We start from the raw sequence: 22,978 nt of genomic DNA, 5'->3' as shown, positions 1-22,978 counted from the left end.
TTTGAAGGTAGACCTTGAAATACATCCACAGGTACACCTCCAATTGACTGAAATTATGTCAATTAGCCTATCAGAAGCTTCTAAAGCCATGACATAATTTTCTGGAATTTACCAAGCTGTTTAAAGGCAGAGTCAACTTCGTGTATGCAAACGTCTGACCCACTGGAATTGTGATACAATGAATTATAAGTGTAAATAGTCTGTCTGTATACAATTGTTGGAAAAATGACTTATGTCGTGCACACAGTAGATGTCGTAACCGACTTGCCAAAACTATAGTTTGTTAACAAGACATTTGTGGAGTGGTTGAAAAAACAAATTTTAATGACTCCAACCTAAGTGCAAGTAAACTTCCGACTTCATCTGTATTTGCCTAAAGTGTACGTAAACCTCCGACTTCAACTGTATCTTATACAGTGTCATGAACCGGTGCGTTGAACCATCTACAGACTTCCTAAATGCGAATGAACATAATCCAGAGCGAATATGGCTATGGTTTAAAATTGAGAGTCAGGATTGCTTTGACACAGTTGCTCAAACACAAGGAGGCCTGACCAATGTCTGTTAATCATACTAGAACCTGACGCCAGGTGATGTAATTATATTTGTCCTGTTTGTACGGACTAGAGATAGTTTACCAGAGAGCTGGTCTTGATGATGGAGAAGATAGAGACTAGAGATAGTTTACCAGAGAGCTGGTCTTGATGATGGAGAAGATACTGCTGAGGATGCCAGAACAGATGAGGAGCTCTTTCTGCTGTCTCAGGTGGAGGTGGATGTGATGTAGAACTACAGGAAGCAAGATCCTACGAGACTCTGAGAGAGAGATACACGGAGAGAGAGAATTTACCTATAATTGACAGAGACAACAGTTTTTGATAAAAAAAATAAAAATGTTTTACCCCTTTTTTCTCCCCAATTGGATGTTTACAGTCTTGACCCATCAATGCAACTCCCCTACAGACTCGGGAGAGGCGAAGGTCAAGAGCTATACGTCCTCCTAAACACGGCCCTGCCAAGCCGCATTGCTTTTTGACACGGTGCACGCTTAACCCGGAAGCCAGCCGCACCAATGTGTCAGAGGAAACACTGTCCAGCTGGAGACTGTAGTTAGCTTGCAGGCGCCCGGCCCGACACAAGGAGTTGCTAGAGGGCGATGGGACAAGGAAATCCCGGTCGGCCAAACCCTCCCCTAACCCGGGCGATGCTGGGCCAAACCCTCCCCTAACCCGGACGATGCTGGGCCAAACCCTCCCCTAACCCGGACGATACTGGACCAAGCCCTCCCCTAACCCGGACGATGCTGGGCCAAACCCTCCCCTAACCCAGACGATGCTGGGCCAAACCCTCCCCTAACCCGGACGATGCTGGGCCAATTGTGCGCCGCCTCATGGGTCTCCCAACACGGCCGGCTGTGACACAGCCTAGGATCGAACCAAGGTCTGTAGTGACGCCTTAGACAGCTGCGCCACTCGGGAGGCCCAACCTATACCACAGTTAACGATACCTTCTGTATTTCATCCATTCACATCCATGTAGATTTTTTTACTTACATATTATAAGTAAAACAACCCGAAAACTCTGAACACAAAAACTGGTGTAATGCATCAAAATGGTCATCAGCCTGAGTGTTCATAATGTCATCCAAGTGGTAAATACCTGGGAAGGAGAAGAGGCGACTGTCGACGGTGCGAGCGATGGACTGCAGTTTGACCACGTCCATGGACTGTCCGATGTGTACGGTGCTAGGCATACTGCCCAGCGTGCCCCGTACGAACTCTGCCACTTCCTGGACCGTGAACATCTGAAGCAGTTCGTCAAAGATAGCCGGGAACGAGTTCAGGAGCGCCGCCTAGTGGTGGGGGAGAAACAGAGGGAGGTTGAGAGATGGAGTAGAGATGGGGAGAGTGACCAGCTCCATACTCCACACTGGACCAATGGCTCAGGGATGTGGTGTGGGTGATTTTGGGGGTGTGAGACAGACTGCCAGGCCAGTGTACCAAGGAGCAACAAACAAATCGAAATGGAAAGATAACCTATCAAAAATCAGAAATTTCCCATTCATAGATTTTTTGACATTTCCCGTTCATATTGATCCTCTTGCACCTAGGTACCATGAATCAACCTATGGCCCAACAGTCCAAATGACACAAAGACAGTCCTGGAAAAGTTGTGAGGATCTCCAAGGATCTCCAGGCATCACAGAGTCAGTACACAGAGTCATTACACAGAGTCATAACATAGAGTCATTACACAGAGTCATTACATTGAGTCATAACATAGAGTCATTACACAGAGTCATAACATAGAGTCATTACACAGAGTCATTACACAGAGTCATGGCTCGTGGGAAGACATGACATGATGATGCAAGAGTAGGAAAAGAGTTTGTCAGGTTAAACAAAACACAGAAGGCAAACCAAATACATTTACAAGGTTTCATTCTGTTTGGATTGGTGAGTTGGTTGGGAGATTGATTGTTGAGTTTTTTGGGAGATTGATTGGTGAGTTGGTTGAGGGGTTGATTGGTGAGTTGGTTGAGGGGTTGATTGGTGAGTTGGTTGGGGGGTTGATTGGTGAGTTGGTTGAGGGGTTGATTGGTGAGTTGGTTGAGGGGTTGATTGGTGAGTTGGTTGGTGAGTTGGTGAGTTGGTTGGGAGATTGATTGGTGAGTTGTTTGGGAGATTGATTGGTGAGTTGTTTGGGGGGTTGACTGGTGAGTTGGTTGGGGGTTGATTGGTGAGTTGGTTGGGAGATTGATTGGTGAGTTGGTTGAGGGGTTGATTGGTGAGTTGGTTGGGAGATTGATTGGTGAGTTGGTTGGGGGGTTGATTGGTGAGTTGGTTGGGAGATTGATTGGTGAGGTGGTTGAGGGGTTGATTGGTGAGTTGGTTGAGAGATCATTTGTAAAAGAGGTAGATGATTTGGGGAGGAGGTAGGTCAATTGGTTGAGAGATTGTTTGTAAAAGGGGTTGGTGATTTGGGAAGGGGTAGGTGGATTGGTTGAGAGGTTGTTTGTAAAAGGGGTTGGTGATTTGGGAAGGGGTAGGTGGATTGGTTGTTTTTAAAAGGGGTTGGTCATTTGGGAAGGGGTAGGTGGATTGGTTGAGAGGAGGTAGGAGCAATGTTCCCTCTAAAGTTTTTGGGCACTGAGCAAATGTCAGGTCTGCTGAGTGCAAATTTGAACATTGTACCAGAGTGGCCTACCACAAAAAACAACGGCGAAAAACGCATCCCATAACATTTTAACATGGAAATAGCTGTTCTATCATTCAGCCTACAGTAGCAGCCAATGTGTGGTGTACAATGTAGACCTGCATTCTATGAGACTAAAAAAAACATGCACGGCTTGGCATTAATCAGATGACTGAACATGTTGTTATGTTGTTCGATGCAAGAAACCCTTTTACAAAATAAAATGCATCATTATTCCCATACCATTACTCCAGAAAATCAGACAAATCATGCTACCCTCTGCCTATTGGCTACTTAGCTTATTCAATCTTGTCTCAAAATACTACACTGCCCCTTTAAGACAAAAAAAAGCTCTTTACCTGTCTCACTTTTCTCTTTTAGATGGCTAGAAATGCACTCATTTTTGTGCTCTCGTACGAAGCAACCACCCCCCCCCCCCCCCATTGTTGAGCAGAAATGATATATAACTGGGCTAATAACTCACTAACTAGCAAAGGATTTGAACAAATGTGCACACGTGGCTACATGCAGCTCTCCCTTTGATCTCAAAACAAGCGCATCTGCTGTAAACATAGTCCAGTTCAAAGTGAATGGCAGAGATCCATACAGTGGTTCCCCCTTTAAAAGTTGCGTCATACTGCAGCACACCTTGTGGGCTGCTGCAGCATTCTATGGCACGTCATTTACATTGTCAGCCATTTTTTTACGTTAATGCGAGTTAGTGCTAGTTTGACCACCAGAGGGCAACTTAGAGAAGCATTTGATAGTCTCCCATATATGGCATTACTAGAGAATTTAAAACCTTAAAAACTTTTTTGTAGTAACATAGTAAATGGAATCGATTTTAAGAAATTTGGCATAATTAATTTGATTAATATTATGGTGTTTCTTTTCCGAGAGAAACAAAAAACTAAACCCTCAGGGGTTTCTGTTAGGATGGAATGGAAAATATTGCGCTGTACAACGTGACGGTCTGGAGTAGGCTACAGTATAAGAGGATTGGAGGATTCTAAATGAATATCTAAGGGGCATAACATTTCCATACCCTAATTGTAGTGTAACCAATACTCATTTCGCCTATGGTAGGCCTACAGTATATCCAAAAATAGATTTTTTTCAATGTCGTGACTCTCCGCCAATAATTACATTTAGAGGATTGGAGGATTCTAAATGAATATCTAAGGGGAATTTTCCGCTAGGATCTCTGAGAATATCTAAGGGGCTTTTATATAATTCTAAATTAATTAATAATAATAATCGCTTTGTTTAAAAAGTAACAATATTTTTGAGATTTCGTTTTCATTTAACCTAGAGTGAGCGAGAAAAAGGCAATTATTGAACATGGGGTGAGACATTCTCACTAATTTGTAAATAAAGCCAGTTTGATATTTAAAATTATTTATTTCTGTTGAAACCTAACTTGATTATTTAGCAGACATCACTTGCTTATATTCAGTCAACACATATATTTTAAGAATATCATGGAATATAATTGAACATTTTAGTTTCTCCACGTTTGTCACAGCGCAGCGCGAAACGGTCCTGAAATAGACATCCACAGTGGGAAGGCTATATATATATATATATTTTGGAGATTATTTCGTTTTCAAGAAAATGACAGTGAGTGATTGTAATCTGAATAAAGGCCAAAATATAGCCCTCCATAATGACGCTGTACAACGTGACCATGTGTGTTTGAAAGAGTATTTTCCAGTAAGCAACAATTTGTTTGCCTTCGTTAGACAACTTTGTTGCAATAGTTCTGTAATTCAGTGATAGTTATTCCCATAGTACTTCGTTATGGATCCATAACTAAATTAACATCTTCATTTTTAAAGAGTATTTGTATGATTATTTTATTAACGAAAGCATAAAGATGCTGATGAAGAAATACAGTACTGTACAGTATATGCTTTTACATTTGGATAATAAAGCATTTAAAGCATTTTGAAGATATAAGCCACCTGCTTTCGTTTTTTAGGCTACTGTGCAGTCTGACAAGTAAACATTGCCTACAATACATACTGTAGTAAACATGGGAAAGTGCCTAATTCCTTACATAAGGGAGAGCAGTCCAGAATTTCTCGGTGACCTCAAGTACCTTCAATAATGGCTGTACTAGAGAATAAGGGCACGTGCGAGGCCTGGTTTCAATTCCTCGACGGGGAGGAAGGAGTCGGCTGTCCTTGTAAATAAAAATGTGGTCTTAACTAATTCCATATGTGTTATTTCATAGTTGTGATGTCTTCACTATTATTTTACAATGTAGAAAATAGTAAAAAATAAAGAGAAATCCTGGAGTGAGTAGGTGTGTCCAAACGTTTGATTGGTTCTTGCTTAATTAATTTGATTAAGAAAAATGAAAAACCTTCTGGGTTTCCGTTAGGATGGAACGGAAAATATGGCGCTGTACAACGTGACGGTCGGCAGTACAGTACTGGGCTATTTAGCTAAATAATCCGGTGTCCTGTGGGAGACTGGGGTTCAATTCCCTGATGGGGAGGAAAGAGTAGGCTGTCCTTGTAAATAATAATTTGTTATTAACTGACTTGCCTAGTAAAATCAAGGTTACACTAAGAGCACAACATTTCTACACCCTAATTGTAGTCTATCCAATACCCAAATGGAGATTCAGTGAAAATAAAAACCTCATTGATTTATCAAGACCAGTCCCCATGCTTGTCTCAGAGCAGGGCTAAATTGTGTACTACAGTAAGAGCAAAATAAATATAACAAAATAAACTAACAAAAACCTCAGTACAACAACAGTTTCAGTAAGTAACACTGAAGTTGTGCACAATTATCAATTTCTATTTGGGTTTATGTCGCCCGTTCATTGTCAGTTAGAGACACAGTAGGACCCAAAAGCATAATCAGTCCTCTAACTCCCCCTTGGAGTGGTCTGGAGCAATGAAGTAGTGACGCAGGGTACCGTACTAAACCACAAATGACCTCTAAGTCCCGCTGGGTAAACTCGCAAGTTTCAAAAGGAGGAACCACTGTATACACTACCCGGTCAAAAGTTTTAGAACACCGACTCATTCCAGGGTTTTTCTTTGTTTTTACTATTTTCAATATTGTAGAATAACAGGGAAGACATCAGAACTATGAAATAACACATATGGAATTATGTAGTAACCAAAAAAGTGTTAAACATTGAGATTCTTCAAAGTAGCCACCCTTTGCCTTGATGACAGCTTTGCACACTCTTGGCATTCTATCAACCAGCTTCATGAGGTAGTCACCTAGAATGTATTGCAATTAACAGGTGTGCTTTGTGGAATTTGAGCAAATCAGTAGTGTTGTGACAAGGTAGGGGGGTAAACAGAAGACAGCCCTATTTGGTAAAAGACCAAGTCCATATTATGGCAATTACAGCTCCAATAAGCAAAGAGAAACGACGTGCTTCTCCGCGCCGACTGATATTTCTTCTGTGCACAGCTTAGAGGGCGGATGTTTGAGTATCTTGCTGGTTATAAAAGGGGTTGGTGGTTGGTTGGTAGGGAGGTTGGGAGGCTGGTTGGTTGGGAGGTTGTTTGGAAGGTGCTTGATGCCAGAGTGAGCGGACGGAACTTGGCAGAGGACCCCCATTGTGCCAGGGCTACAGCTACTTACTGAGAGAGGAGAGGGGCGAGGAGCGTTGGAGCTCCAGGCCTGAGTACAGCTGATGGGGCCTGGGGGCTGTCCCTGTCCAGAGGCAGGCTGGGGGACCTGAGGAGTCTGACCGGGGGGGACAGGACAGTCAGGGGACAGAGAGGGTCCCAGAGGAAGGGGACAGGAAAAGGAGGTAACATATGCAGTACACAAAGCAGGGGCAAAGGAGGCAGATAAAGAAGATAGAGAAAATTAGACTAATTAAAGCAACTGAAATACTGTGGCAAAGGGATTCTAACTACCTTAGATTGTAAAGAAATTCAAATAGAAAAAGGATTCTACTAACTAGTGTATATTTTAAAATGAACAGTGAAGTCACGGAGCTGAAAAGAGAGTAAACGGTGAAGTCAGAGAGCTGAAAAGAGAGTAAACAGTGAAGTCACGGAGCTGAAAAGAGAGTAAACAGTGAAGTCACGGAGCTGAAAAGAGAGTAAACGGTGAAGTCACAGAGCTGAAAAGAGAGTAAACGGTGAAGTCACAGAGCTGAAAAGAGAGTAAACAGTGAAGTCACGGAGCTGAAAAGAGAGTAAACAGTGAAGTCACAGAGCTGAAAAGAGAGTAAACGGTGAAGTCACAGAGCTGAAAAGAGAGTAAACAGTGAAGTCACAGAGCTGAAAAGAGAGTAAACAGTGAAGTCACAGAGCTGAAAAGAGAGTAAACAGTGAAGTCACAGAGCTGAAAAGAGAGTAAACGGTGAAGTCACAGAGCTGAAAAGAGAGTAAACGGTGAAGTCACAGAGCTGAAAAGAGAGTAAACAGTGAAGTCACGGAGCTGAAAAGAGAGTAAACGGTGAAGTCACAGAGCTGAAAAGAGAGTAAACAGTGAAGTCACGGAGCTGAAAAGAGAGTAAACAGTGAAGTCACGGAGCTGAAAAGAGAGTAAACGGTGAAGTCACAGAGCTGAAAAGTGAGTAAACAGTGAAGTCACAGAGCTGAAAAGAGAGTAAACAGTGAAGTCACGGAGCTGAAAAGAGAGTAAACAGTGAAGTCACAGAGCTGAAAAGAGAGTAAACGGTGAAGTCACGGAGGACGTATTGATGGTATAAATGGATTATGTTGTTGAATCTCAGAATCTTCATATCGACTCTCTTCACTTCCTCGTCCTGGTGGGAGAATGAAGTCGTCACACTTCGGCACAGTTCCAGACGGGAACAAACAAACACACAATAAGCTATATTGATATGGGGGCGGGGGGGAGCTAGAAGAAGAGCGCTGAACATTACAATGGTTAGCATCTAAACAACATTTAGCCATGCCTAAGGCTACTGGCTATTACTATTACCAATTTATTATTACACTGGGGGTGGGGTCAGTCAGTGTAGGTCTCCCAAACCCTGCTGTGTGTCAGAATGTTTAGACCTCCGGGGTGTGTTTAGGTCACTGACCTGTGTGAAAACGAGCGTCTCAGAGCCGCGGCTGTCCAGACTGAGGACAAAACGGATGGACAGGAAGAGCTCCTGGATGCTGGCTCTGAACTGTTCTTCCTCCATACCACAGGTAGCACGGGAGTACAGGATCCGAGACTGGATAATGAACTTCAACAGGTACTCCAGGGCCTGGGTGGAGGAGATAAGGACATGGACGTGTAACTGGTTGGATCGAAACCTCTCGCACGTCAACCTAACCTCTTCGCCACTTGACCAAGAGAACATCCTGAAGGTGCCAGGGTTAGATTTGGGCTCAGGGCAGGAAATCACAAGGAGGGAAAGAGAGACACCAGGGCATAGACATGTCAGTCTCACAATGCCAGACTTCCAAGTCTTGAAATCTGGAAATCAAGATTCTAATAAACAACGTGCCAAAAGGGCACGACTTTCTTTATGTCGAAAATACTTCATTTTTATTACGATAAATATTAAATAGCATGTAGAGGTTTCTGTCTTCTGTGATTTTTATCAGAAAAAAAAGTGTGATACTTTTTAAATAAATGAAACAATATTCAGTCAACCATGATAGTTTTCAGACATAACGGAGGAGGGCCAGAGACATCGACATAAGGACCAATGAGACATTGATGGAGACAGACATGCTTTCTAAGGACAGTATAGTGGTACAAACAGTCATCCATTTTTTTTAAATTATTAAATCATGTGGATAGAATCTATTATTTACACAGGAAACGTTTACATTGCATTGCAGCATTTAAAAAAAAATAAAGCAATGAGTAAGCTTTATTCATATTTTATTCAACTAATTTACTGAGTAGTCCTTATCGCCCAAACACATTCCATATTGACTGTAGATTTTACACTGTACTGTACTGGTATTTCAACTGTAATGTAATTATTTTTTTCCCGGACAATATCTTTCACTACCAGGAACAATCAACAACCCCCCCCCCCCCCCCCCCCCCCCCCCCCCCACCAAAATCAAAACATATTCCCATGTCTATGTTCACTTCCAGTGGAGCATGTTCTCCTACCCTCATGGCCTCCTGGATGTGGTTCTGTCTCACCACCTCTGCAGAACGGTCCATGTACCACTTCAGACAGCGGATCAACTCTCTGGAGACGAGACAAAGAAGTTCCATCAAAAACATACACCAGCAAAAGTGAGGGGGGGGTCTTCATTTTGTACTGACAGTGTATTCAGACCCCTTGACTTTTTCCACATTTTGTTACAACCTTATTCTAAAATAGATTAAATATGTTACCCCCCCCCCCCCCTTATCATTCTACACACAATACTCCATAATGACAGATGGAGTATTGTTTTCCTTTTTTTAAACATTTTAGCAGCGATTACAACCTTGAGTCTTCTTGGGTATGACGCTACAAGCTTGGCACACCTGTATTTGGGGAGTTTCTCCCATTCTTCTCTGCAGATCCTCTCAAGCTCTGTCAGGTTGGATGGGGAGCGTCGCTGCACAGCTACTTTCAGGTCTCTCCAGAGATGTTAGATCGGGTTCAAGTCCGGGCTCTGGCTGGGCTAATCAAGGACATTAAGAGACTTGTCCCGAAGCCACTCCTGCGCTGCCTTGGCTGTGTGCTTAGGGTCGTTGTCTTGTTGGAAAGTGAACCTTCTCCCCAGTCTGAGGTTCTGAATGCTCTGGAGCAGGTTTTCATCAAGGATCTCTCTGTACTTTGCTTCGTTCATCTTTCCCTCGATCCCGACTAGTCTCCCAGTCGCTGCTACTGAAAGACATCTCCACAGCATGATGCTGCCACCACCATGCTTCACCGTAGGGATGGTGCCAGGTTTCCTCCAGACGTGACGCTTGACACTCAGGCCAAACAGTTCAATCTTGGTTTCATCAGAGCAGAGAATCTTGTTTCTCATGGTCTGAGAGTCTTTAGGTGCCTTTTGGCAAACTCCAAGCGGGCTGTCATGTGAATTTTTACTGAGAAGTGACTTCTCTCTGGCCACTCTACCATAAAGGCCTGATTGGTGGATGGATGCAGAGATGATTGTCCTTCTGGAAGGTTCTCCCATCTCCACAGAGGAACTCTAGAGCTCTTTCCAATGCCCTTCTCCCCCGATGATCAGTTTGGCCGGGCGACCAGCTCTAGGAAGAGACTTGTTGGTTCTAAACTTTTTTCATTTAAGAATGATGGAGGCCACTGTGTTCTTGGGGACCTTCAATGCTACAGACATTTTTTGGTACCCTTCCACAGATCTGTACCTCGACACAATCCTGTCTTGGAGGATATGCATTGTCAACTGTGGAACCTTATATAGACAGGTGTGTGACTTTTCAAATCATGTCAATTGAATTTACCACAGGTAGACTCCAATCAGATACCAGACAGATATATTGCCAGCAGCATAACTGCTAGCTTGCCTCTGAGGCTAAGAACAGTTGGTCCTGGTCGGTCACTAGATGGGAGACCAGATGCTGCTGGCAGTGGTGTTGGAGGGCCAGTAGGAGCACTCTTTCCTCTGCTCTAATAAAAATATTCCAATGACCCAGGGCAGTGATTGGGGACATTGCCCTATGTAGGGTGCTGTCTTTCGGATGGGACGTTAAACGGGTGTTCTGACTCTCTGTGGACACTAAAGATCCCATGGCACTTATTGTAAGAGTAGGGGGGGGGGGGTGTTAACCCCGGTGTCCTGGCTAAATTCCCAATCTGTCCCTCATACCATTATCGCCACATAATCATCCCAAACTTCCAGTTGGCTCATCCCTCTGCCCTGTAACTATTCCCCAGGTCGTTGTTGTAAATGAGAATGTGTTCTCAGTCAACTTACCAGGTACATAAAGGAATACATGGGGCGGCAGTGTAGCCTAGTCTTTAGAGTGTAGAGGCGGCAGGGTAGCCTAGTGGTTAGAGTGTAGAGGCGGCAGGGTAGCCTAGTGGTTAGAGTGTAGAGGAGGCAGGGTAGCCTAGTGGTTAGAGTGTAGAGGCGGCAGGGTAGCCTAGTGGTTAGAGTGTAGAGGAGGCAGGGTAGCCTAGTGGTTAGAGTGTAGGGGCGGCAGGTAGTCTAGTGGTTAGAGTGTAGAGGCGGCAGGTAGTCTAGTGGTTAGAGTGTAGGGGCGGCAGGTAGTCTAGTGGTTAGAGTGTAGAGGCGGCAGGGTAGCCTAGTGGTTAGAGTGTAGAGGAGGCAGGGTAGCCTAGTGGTTAGAGTGTAGGGGCGGCAGGTAGTCTAGTGGTTAGAGTGTAGGGGCGGCAGGTAGCCTAGTGGTTAGAGTGTAGAGGCGGCAGGGTAGCCTAGTGGTTAGAGTGTAGAGGCGGCAGGGTAGCCTAGTGGTTAGAGTGTAGAGGCGGCAGGGTAGCCTAGTGGTTAGAGTGTAGGGGCGGCAGGTAGCCTAGTGGTTAGAGTGTAGAGGCGGCAGGGTAGCCTAGTGGTTAGAGTGTAGAGGCGGCAGGGTAGCCTAGTGGTTAGAGTGTAGGGGCGGCAGGGTAGCCTAGTGGTTAGAGTGTAGGGGCGGCAGGGTAGCCTAGTGGTTAGAGTGTAGAGGCGGCAGGGTAGCCTAGTGGTTAGAGCGTTGGACTAGTAACCGGAAGGTTGCAAGATCAAATCGTCTGAGCTGACAAGGTACAAATCTGTTGTTCTGCCCCTGAACAGGCAGTTAACCCACTGTTCCTAGGCCGTCATTGAAAATAAGAATTTGTTCTTAACTGACTTGCCTAGTTAAATAAAGGTAGATATAAATACCAGACGTTACTCACTTGTACGCCAGCGCTCCAGCAAAGTGCTTCTGGATGTAAGTGTCCATGACGGGGCAGAAGTGGTAGTACTTACTGTCCCTCAGCAGATTAATGATGAACACCTGGGGAGAAGGAGAGAGAGATGTAGTCAGTTAGGAGTCAGAAGTGGTAGTACTTACTGTCCCTCAGCAGATTAATGATGAACACCTGGGGAGAAGGAGAGAGAGATGTAGTCAGTTAGGAGTCAGAAGTGGTAGTACTTACTGTCCCTGAGCAGATTAATGATGAACACCTGAGGAGAAGGAGAGAGATGTAGTCAGTTAGGAGTCAGAAGTGGTAGTACTTACTGTCCCTGAGCAGATTAATGATGAACACCTGAGGAGAAGGAGAGAGATGTAGTCAGTTAGGAGTCAGAAGTGGTAGTACTTACTGTCCCTGAGCAGATTAATGATGAACACCTAAGGAGAAGGAGAGAGATGTAGTCAGTTAGGAGTCAGAAGTGGTAGTACTTACTGTCCCTGAGCAGATTAATGATGAACACCTGAGGAGAAGGAGAGAGATGTAGTCAGTTAGGAGTCAGAAGTGGTAGTACTTACTGTCCCTGAGCAGATTAATGATGAACACCTGAGGAGAAGGAGAGAGATGTAGTCAGTTAGGAGTCAGAAGTGGTAGTACTTACTGTCCCTGAGCAGATTAATGATGAACACCTGAGGAGAAGGAGAGAGATGTAGTCAGTTAGGAGTCTTGACAATGGAGGACTGTAAGAACAACACCTGAGGAGAAGGAGAGAGAGATGTAGTCAGTTAGGAGTCTTGACAATGGAGGACTGTAAGAACAACACCAGTAGGACTGTAAGAACTACACCCGAGGAGAAGGAGAGAGAGATAGTCAGTTAGGAGTCTTGACAACAACACCTGAGGAGAAGGAGAGAGAGATGTAGTCAGTTAGGAGTCTTGACAATGGAGGACTGTAAGAACAACACCTGAGGAGAAGGAGAGAGATGTAGTCAGTTAGGAGTAGAGGTCGGAGTAGACGTCAATGTAAGAGCCCTGGAATTAGGGGACAAACGGTTGTCGGACTTGACGCTGTGAGCCCACCCATCAATACAGACTGTTCCTCTGAGCAGTGAGCCCACCCATCAATACAGACTGTTCCTCTGAGCATTGAGCCCACCCATCAATACAGACTGTTCCTCTGAGCAGTGAGCCCACCCATCAATACAGACTGTTCCTCTGAGCAGTGAGCCCACACATCAATACAGACTGTTCCTCTGAGCAGTGAGCCCACCCATCAATACAGACTGTTCCTCTGAGCAGTGAGCCCACCCATCAATACAGACTGTTCCTCTGAGCAGTGAGCCCACCCATCAATACAGACTGTTCATCTGAGCAGTGAGCCCACCCATCAATACAGACTGTTCCTCTGAGCAGTGAGCCCACCCATCAATACAGACTGTTCCTCTGAGCAGTGAGCCCACCCATCAATACAGACCGTTCCTCTGAGCAGTGAGCCCACCCATCAATACAGACTGTTCAGTGAGCCCACCTATCCACTTTGTCTAGCCACTGATCTTTCTCCATCCCCAACATGACAGACAGATACCTCTAGGAAGGAGTCAGTCAGTCAACTATGTTGTGAGGAGGTCTCGGACAGGCTAAACAATCCTCTGAGATCTGGCCCTGCAGAGGCAGCTGGCTGAGAGAGAGTTCCTAATAATCACTGGCTCTGGGCCAGCTGGGACAGACTGACACCACCATATTCCCTATACAAGTGTAGGATCTTAATTTGGACCATTATTGTCGCAGCGAAATAATCCTTCTGCGACAGGATTTGAACGTTTGGTCCATAATGTTGCTTGATCGGTGGTTAGGCTGTTAGCTAGACAAAAGTAAGCTACATGAAAAGTGCAGTAACAGTATGTTAGTAACAGTATGTTAGTAACAGTATGTTAGTGTGGGTTTTCAGTGAATTTATTTATGTCAAGCATTTCTTGCAGTGCCATGCGGTAGCAGGGATAACAGTCTATGACTAGAGTGGCTGGAGTCTTTGACAATTTTTAGGGTCTTCCTCTGACACCGCCTGGTATAGAGGTCCTGGAGGGCAGGAAGCTTGGCCCCGGTGATGATGTACTGTGCCGTACGCACCTCCTTTGTGCACGATCCTACACATGTACAGTGCACTACTTTTTACTAGTGTCCTATGGAACCCTGGTCTAAAGTAGCACACTGCTTTTTACTAGTGTCCTATGGAGCCCTGGTCTAAAGTAGTGCACTACTTTTTACTAGTGTCCTATGGAACCCTGGTCTAAAGTAGTGCACTACTTTTTACTAGTGTCCTATGGAACCCTGGTCTAAAGTAGTGCACTACTTTTTACTAGTGTCCTATGGAACCCTGGTCTAAAGTAGTGCACTACTTTTTACTAGAGCCCTATGGAGCCCTGGTCTAAAGTAGTGCACTACGTAGGGTGCCATTTGAGAAACAATATCCGTTATTACCGAGGAGGAGTAAGAGGCCGACACAGGTCAGGTGATGCATGACTCAGGTCAGGTGATGCACGACACAGGTCAGGTGATGCACGACACAGGTCAGGTGATGCACGACACAGGTCAGGTGATGCACGACTCAGGTCAGGTGATGCACGACTCAGGTCAGGTGATGCACGACACAGGTCAGGTGATGCACGACACAGGTCAGGTGATGCACGACACAGGTCAGGTGATGCACGACACAGGTCAGGTGATGCACGACACAGGTCAGGTGATGCACGACACAGGTCAGGTGATGCACGACACAGGTCAGGTGATGCACGACACAGGTCAGGTGATGCACGACACAGGTCAGGTGATGCACGACACAGGTCAGGTGATGCACGACACAGGTCAGGTGATGCACGACTCTGGAGGTGATCTGTAGCAACAGATGATCACTGTGCTGGACAGGAAGACGCCGAGAGTCGTGTCACACAGGAATACACTCACCTAGCTCACAATAACGATCAGGGTCATGAGCGTGCTCAGAGACACACACACACACACACACACATTACGTAAAACAATACAGTCCATTTGAAAAGGTTTCTCACCAGTGACTGGAACACCAGGGGACCGTACTTGTCAGTGTTGTCATCCAGGATGGAAAACAGCGTGTCCAAGATGTCTTGGAGAAACTGTAAGATTGAACATGTGGTTGTTGAACATGTGGTTGTTGAACATGTGGTTGAACATGTGGCTGTTGAACATGTGGTTGTTGAACATGTGGTGGTTGAACATGTGGCTGTTGAACATGTGGTTGTTGAACATGTGGTGGTTGAACATGTGGTGGTTGAACATGTGGTGGTTGAACATGTGGTGGTTGAACATGTGGTTGTTGAACATGTGGCTGTTGAACATGTGGTTGTTGAACATGTGGTTGAACATGTGGCTGTTGAACATGTGGTGGTTGAACATGTGGTGGTTGAACATGTGGTTGTTGAACATGTGGTTGTTGAACATGTGGTTGAACATGTGGCTGTTGAACATGTGGTGGTTGAACATGTGGTGGTTGAACATGTGGTGGTTGAACATGTGGTGGTTGAACATGTGGTTGTTGAACATGTGGTTGTTGAACATGTGGTGGTTGAACATGTGGTGGTTGAACATGTGGTGGTTGAACATGTGGTGGTTGAACATGTGGTGGTTGAACATGTGGTTGAACATGTGGTGGTTGAACATGTGGTTGAACATGTGGTTGAACATGTGGTGGTTGAACATGTGGTTGTTGAACATGTGGTGGTTGAACATGTGGTGGTTGAACATGTGGTGGTTGAACATGTGGTGGTTGAACATGTGGTGGTTGAACATGTGGTGGTTGAACATGTGGTGGTTGAACATGTGGTGGTTGAACATGTGGTTGAACATGTGGTGGTTGAACATGTGGTTGAACATGTGGTTGTTGAACATGTGGTGGTTGAACATGTGGTGGTTGAACATGTGGTTGTTGAACATGTGGTGGTTGAACATGTGGTGGTTGAACATGTGGTTGTTGAACATGTGGTTGTTGAACATGTGGTTGTTGAACATGTGGTTGTTGAACATGTGGTGGTTGAACATGTGGTGGTTGAACATGTGGTGGTTGAACATGTGGTGGTTGAACATGTGGTTGTTGAACATGTGGTTGTTGAACATGTGGTGGTTGAACATGTGGTGGTTGAACATGTGGTGGTTGAACATGTGGTTGTTGAACATGTGGTTGTTGAACATGTGGTGGTTGAACATGTGGTGGTTGAACATGTGGTTGTTGAACATGTGGTGGTTGAACATGTGGTTGTTGAACATGTGGTTGAACATGTGGTTGTTGAACATGTGGTGGTTGAACATGTGGTTGAACATGTGGTTGTTGAACATGTGGTTGTTGAACATGTGGTTGTTGAACATGTGGTTGTTGAACATGTGGTTGTTGAACATGTGGTGGTTGAACATGTGGTTGAACATGTGGTTGAACATGTGGTGGTTGAACATGTGGTGGTTGAACATGTGGTTGTTGAACATGTGGTTGTTGAACATGTGGCTGTTGAACATGTGGTTGTTGAACATGTGGTGGTTGAACATGTGGTTGTTGAACATGTGGTGGTTGAACATGTGGTTGAACATGTGGTGGTTGAACATGTGGTGGTTGAACATGTGGTGGTTGAACATGTGGTGGTTGAACATGTGGTTGAACATGTGGTGGTTGAACATGTGGTGGTTGAACATGTGGTGGTTGAACATGTGGTTGAACATGTGGTGGTTGAACATGTGGTGGTTGAACATGTGGTGGTTGAACATGTGGTTGTTGAACATGTGGTTGTTGAACATGTGGTGGTTGAACATGTGGTTGAACATGTGGTGGTTGAACATGTGGTGGTTGAACATGTGGTGGTTGAACATGTGGTTGAACATGTGGTTGAACATGTGGTGGTTGAACATGTGGTGGTTGAACATGTGGTTGAACATGTGGTTGTTGAACATGTGGTTGTTGAACATGTGGTTGTTGAACATGTGGTGGTTGAACATGTGGTTGTTGAACATGTGGTGGTTGAACATGTGGTGGTTGAACATGTGGTTGTTGAACATGTGGTGGTTGAACATGTGGTTGTTGAACATGTGGTTGAACATGTGGTGGTTGAACATGTGGTGGTTGAACATGTGGTTGTTGAACATGTGGTTGTTGAACATGTGGTTGTTGAACATGTGGTTGTTGAACATGTGGTGGTTGAACATGTGGTGGTTGAACATGTGGTTGTTGAACATGTGGTTGTTGAACATGTGGTTGTTGAACATGTGGTGGTTGAACATGTGGTTGTTGAACATGTGGTTGTTGAACATGTGGTGGTTGAACATGTGGTGGTTGAACATGTGGTTGTTGAACATGTGGTGGTTGAACATGTGGTTGTTGAACATGTGGTGGTTGAACATGTGGTTGTTGAACATGTGGTGGTTGAACATGTGGTGGTTGAACATGTGGTGGTTGAACATGTGGTTGTTGAACATGTGGTTGTTGAACATGTGGTGGTTGAACATGTGGTGGTTGAACATGTGGTTGTTGAACATGTGGTGGTTGAACATGTGGTTGTTGAACATGTGGTGGTTGAACATGTGGCTGTTGAACATGTGGTGGTTGAACATGTGGTGGTTGAACATGTGGTTGTTGAACATGTGGTTGTTGAACATGTGGCTGTTGAACATGTGGTGGTTGAACATGTGGTTGTTGAACATGTGGTGGTTGAACATGTGGTGGTTGAACATGTGGTGGTTGAACATGTGGTGGTTGAACATGTGGTTGTTGAACATGTGGTTGTTGAACATGTGGTGGTTGAACATGTGGTTGTTGAACATGTGGTTGTTGAACATGTGGTTGAACATGTGGTGGTTGAACATGTGGTTGTTGAACATGTGGTGGTTGAACATGTGGTGGTTGAACATGTGGTGGTTGAACATGTGGTTGTTGAACATGTGGTTGTTGAACATGTGGTTGTTGAACATGTGGTGGTTGAACATGTGGTGGTTGAACATGTGGTTGTTGAACATGTGGTGGTTGAACATGTGGTGGTTGAACATGTGGTGGTTGAACATGTGGTGGTTGAACATGTGGTGGTTGAACATGTGGTGGTTGAACATGTGGTGGTTGAACATGTGGTTGAACATGTGGTGGTTGAACATGTGGTTGAACATGTGGTTGAACATGTGGTGGTTGAACATGTGGTTGAACATGTGGTTGTTGAACATGTGGTGGTTGAACATGTGGTGGTTGAACATGTGGTTGTTGAACATGTGGTTGTTGAACATGTGGTTGTTGAACATGTGGTTGTTGAACATGTGGTTGTTGAACATGTGGTGGTTGAACATGTGGTTGTTGAACATGTGGCTGTTGAACATGTGGTTGTTGAACATGTGGTGGTTGAACATGTGGTGGTTGAACATGTGGTTGTTGAACATGTGGTTGTTGAACATGTGGTTGTTGAACATGTGGTGGTTGAACATGTGGTGGTTGAACATGTGGTTGTTGAACATGTGGTGGTTGAACATGTGGTTGTTGAACATGTGGTGGTTGAACATGTGGTGGTTGAACATGTGGTGGTTGAACATGTGGTTGTTGAACATGTGGTTGTTGAACATGTGGCTGTTGAACATGTGGTGGTTGAACATGTGGTTGTTGAACATGTGGTTGTTGAACATGTGGTTGAACATGTGGTTGTTGAACATGTGGTTGTTGAACATGTGGTTGTTGAACATGTGGTGGTTGAACATGTGGTGGTTGAACATGTGGTTGTTGAACATGTGGTGGTTGAACATGTGGTTGTTGAACATGTGGTGGTTGAACATGTGGTGGTTGAACATGTGGTGGTTGAACATGTGGTTGTTGAACATGTGGTGGTTGAACATGTGGTGGTTGAACATGTGGTGGTTGAACATGTGGTGGTTGAACATGTGGTTGTTGAACATGTGGTTGTTGAACATGTGGCTGTTGAACATGTGGTGGTTGAACATGTGGTTGTTGAACATGTGGTTGTTGAACATGTGGTGGTTGAACATGTGGTTGAACATGTGGTTGTTGAACATGTGGTTGTTGAACATGTGGTTGTTGAACATGTGGTGGTTGAACATGTGGTGGTTGAACATGTGGTGGTTGAACATGTGGTGGTTGAACATGTGGTGGTTGAACATGTGGTGGTTGAACATGTGGTTGTTGAACATGTGGTGGTTGAACATGTGGTTGAACATGTGGTTGTTGAACATGTGGTTGTTGAACATGTGGTTGTTGAACATGTGGTTGTTGAACATGTGGTTGTTGAACATGTGGTGGTTGGGTTGAACATGTGGTTGAACATGTGGTTGAACATGTGGTGGTTGAACATGTGGTGGTTGAACATGTGGTTGTTGAACATGTGGTTGTTGAACATGTGGCTGTTGAACATGTGGTGGTTGAACATGTGGTTGTTGAACATGTGGTTGTTGAACATGTGGTGGTTGAACATGTGGTTGAACATGTGGTTGAACATGTGGTGGTTGAACATGTGGTGGTTGAACATGTGGTTGTTGAACATGTGGTTGTTGAACATGTGGTTGTTGAACATGTGGTGGTTGAACATGTGGTTGAACATGTGGTGGTTGAACATGTGGTTGTTGAACATGTGGTGGTTGAACATGTGGTGGTTGAACATGTGGTGGTTGAACATGTGGTTGTTGAACATGTGGTTGTTGAACATGTGGCTGTTGAACATGTGGTTGTTGAACATGTGGTTGTTGAACATGTGGTTGTTGAACATGTGGCTGTTGAACATGTGGTTGTTGAACATGTGGTGGTTGAACATGTGGTGGTTGAACATGTGGTGGTTGAACATGTGGTTGTTGAACATGTGGTTGAACATGTGGTGGTTGAACATGTGGTTGTTGAACATGTGGTGGTTGAACATGTGGTGGTTGAACATGTGGTGGTTGAACATGTGGTTGTTGAACATGTGGTTGTTGAACATGTGGTTGTTGAACATGTGGTGGTTGAACATGTGGTTGTTGAACATGTGGTTGTTGAACATGTGGTGGTTGAACATGTGGTTGAACATGTGGTTGAACATGTGGTGGTTGAACATGTGGTGGTTGAACATGTGGTTGTTGAACATGTGGTTGTTGAACATGTGGTTGTTGAACATGTGGTGGTTGAACATGTGGTGGTTGAACATGTGGTTGTTGAACATGTGGTGGTTGAACATGTGGTTGAACATGTGGTGGTTGAACATGTGGTTGAACATGTGGTTGAACATGTGGTGGTTGAACATGTGGTTGTTGAACATGTGGTTGTTGAACATGTGGTTGTTGAACATGTGGTTGTTGAACATGTGGTTGTTGAACATGTGGTTGAACATGTGGTGGTTGAACATGTGGTGGTTGAACATGTGGTGGTTGAACATGTGGTGGTTGAACATGTGGTTGTTGAACATGTGGTTGTTGAACATGTGGCTGTTGAACATGTGGTTGTTGAACATGTGGTTGTTGAACATGTGGTGGTTGAACATGTGGTGGTTGAACATGTGGTGGTTGAACATGTGGTTGTTGAACATGTGGTTGTTGAACATGTGGTGGTTGAACATGTGGTGGTTGAACATGTGGTTGTTGAACATGTGGTGGTTGAACATGTGGTTGTTGAACATGTGGTTGTTGAACATGTGGTTGAACATGTGGTGGTTGAACATGTGGTTGTTGAACATGTGGTGGTTGAACATGTGGTGGTTGAACATGTGGTGGTTGAACATGTGGTTGTTGAACATGTGGTTGTTGAACATGTGGCTGTTGAACATGTGGTTGTTGAACATGTGGTGGTTGAACATGTGGTTGTTGAACATGTGGTTGTTGAACATGTGGTGGTTGAACATGTGGTTGAACATGTGGTTGAACATGTGGTGGTTGAACATGTGGTGGTTGAACATGTGGTTGTTGAACATGTGGTTGTTGAACATGTGGTTGTTGAACATGTGGTGGTTGAACATGTGGTTGAACATGTGGTGGTTGAACATGTGGTTGAACATGTGGTTGAACATGTGGTGGTTGAACATGTGGTTGTTGAACATGTGGTTGTTGAACATGTGGTTGTTGAACATGTGGTTGTTGAACATGTGGTTGTTGAACATGTGGTTGTTGAACATGTGGTTGTTGAACATGTGGTTGTTGAACATGTGGTGGTTGAACATGTGGTGGTTGAACATGTGGTGGTTGAACATGTGGTGGTTGAACATGTGGTTGTTGAACATGTGGTGGTTGAACATGTGGTGGTTGAACATGTGGTGGTTGAACATGTGGTGGTTGAACATGTGGTTGTTGAACATGTGGTTGTTGAACATGTGGTTGTTGAACATGTGGTTGAACATGTGGTGGTTGAACATGTGGTGGTTGAACATGTGGTTGTTGAACATGTGGTTGTTGAACATGTGGTTGTTGAACATGTGGTTGAACATGTGGTGGTTGAACATGTGGTGGTTGAACATGTGGTTGTTGAACATGTGGTTGTTGAACATGTGGTTGTTGAACATGTGGTTGAACATGTGGTGGTTGAACATGTGGTTGTTGAACATGTGGTTGTTGAACATGTGGTGGTTGAACATGTGGTTGTTGAACATGTGGTTGAACATGTGGTTGTTGAACATGTGGTGGTTGAACATGTGGTGGTTGAACATGTGGTTGTTGAACATGTGGTTGTTGAACATGTGGTTGTTGAACATGTGGTTGAACATGTGGTGGTTGAACATGTGGTTGTTGAACATGTGGTTGTTGAACATGTGGTTGAACATGTGGTGGTTGAACATGTGGTTGTTGAACATGTGGTGGTTGAACATGTGGTGGTTGAACATGTGGTGGTTGAACATGTGGTGGTTGAACATGTGGTGGTTGAACATGTGGTGGTTGAACATGTGGTGGTTGAACATGTGGTGGTTGAACATGTGGTTGTTGAACATGTGGTTGAACATGTGGTGGTTGAACATGTGGTTGTTGAACATGTGGTTGTTGAACATGTGGTTGAACATGTGGTGGTTGAACATGTGGTTGTTGAACATGTGGTTGAACATGTGGTTGTTGAACATGTGGTTGTTGAACATGTGGTGGTTGAACATGTGGTTGTTGAACATGTGGTTGTTGAACATGTGGTTGAACATGTGGTTGTTGAACATGTGGTGGTTGAACATGTGGTTGTTGAACATGTGGTGGTTGAACATGTGGTTGTTGAACATGTGGTGGTTGAACATGTGGTGGTTGAACATGTGGTTGAACATGTGGTTGTTGAACATGTGGTGGTTGAACATGTGGTTGAACATGTGGTTGAACATGTGGTTGAACATGTGGTGGTTGAACATGTGGTGGTTGAACATGTGGTGGTTGAACATGTGGTTGAACATGTGGTTGAACATGTGGTGGTTGAACATGTGGTTGAACATGTGGTTGTTGAACATGTGGTTGTTGAACATGTGGTGGTTGAACATGTGGTGGTTGAACATGTGGTGGTTGAACATGTGGTTGTTGAACATGTGGTTGTTGAACATGTGGTGGTTGAACATGTGGTTGAACATGTGGTTGTTGAACATGTGGTTGTTGAACATGTGGTGGTTGAACATGTGGTTGAACATGTGGTGGTTGAACATGTGGTTGAACATGTGGTTGTTGAACATGTGGTTGTTGAACATGTGGTTGTTGAACATGTGGTTGTTGAACATGTGGTGGTTGAACATGTGGTTGAACATGTGGTGGTTGAACATGTGGTGGTTGAACATGTGGTTGTTGAACATGTGGTTGTTGAACATGTGGTTGTTGAACATGTGGTGGTTGAACATGTGGTGGTTGAACATGTGGTGGTTGAACATGTGGTGGTTGAACATGTGGTTGTTGAACATGTGGTGGTTGAACATGTGGTGGTTGAACATGTGGTTGTTGAACATGTGGTGGTTGAACATGTGGTGGTTGAACATGTGGTGGTTGAACATGTGGTTGTTGAACATGTGGTTGTTGAACATGTGGTGGTTGAACATGTGGTTGTTGA

General features: G+C 44.5%; 1 protein-coding gene across 1 annotated transcript in view; it reads right to left on the bottom strand.

Moving 5' to 3' along the window:
- The window catches only part of LOC110493302 (dedicator of cytokinesis protein 3), a 359,646-nt gene that overhangs the window by 66,446 nt on the left and 270,222 nt on the right, over nt 1–22,978 (bottom strand). Inside the window, exons 20-25 of the mRNA XM_036950940.1 lie at nt 15,024–15,107; nt 11,963–12,063; nt 9,271–9,352; nt 8,234–8,404; nt 1,660–1,852; nt 689–816 (exon numbers count right to left, since the gene is read on the bottom strand). Coding sequence (XP_036806835.1) covers nt 689–816; nt 1,660–1,852; nt 8,234–8,404; nt 9,271–9,352; nt 11,963–12,063; nt 15,024–15,107 — 759 coding nt within the window. The remainder of the gene's footprint in view (nt 1–688; nt 817–1,659; nt 1,853–8,233; nt 8,405–9,270; nt 9,353–11,962; nt 12,064–15,023; nt 15,108–22,978) is intronic.

Source organism: Oncorhynchus mykiss, chromosome 17, assembly GCF_013265735.2.
Source record: "Oncorhynchus mykiss isolate Arlee chromosome 17, USDA_OmykA_1.1, whole genome shotgun sequence".
NCBI classification, from domain to species: domain Eukaryota; kingdom Metazoa; phylum Chordata; class Actinopteri; order Salmoniformes; family Salmonidae; genus Oncorhynchus; species Oncorhynchus mykiss.
This window is presented reverse-complemented; position numbering and strand designations above follow the sequence as displayed.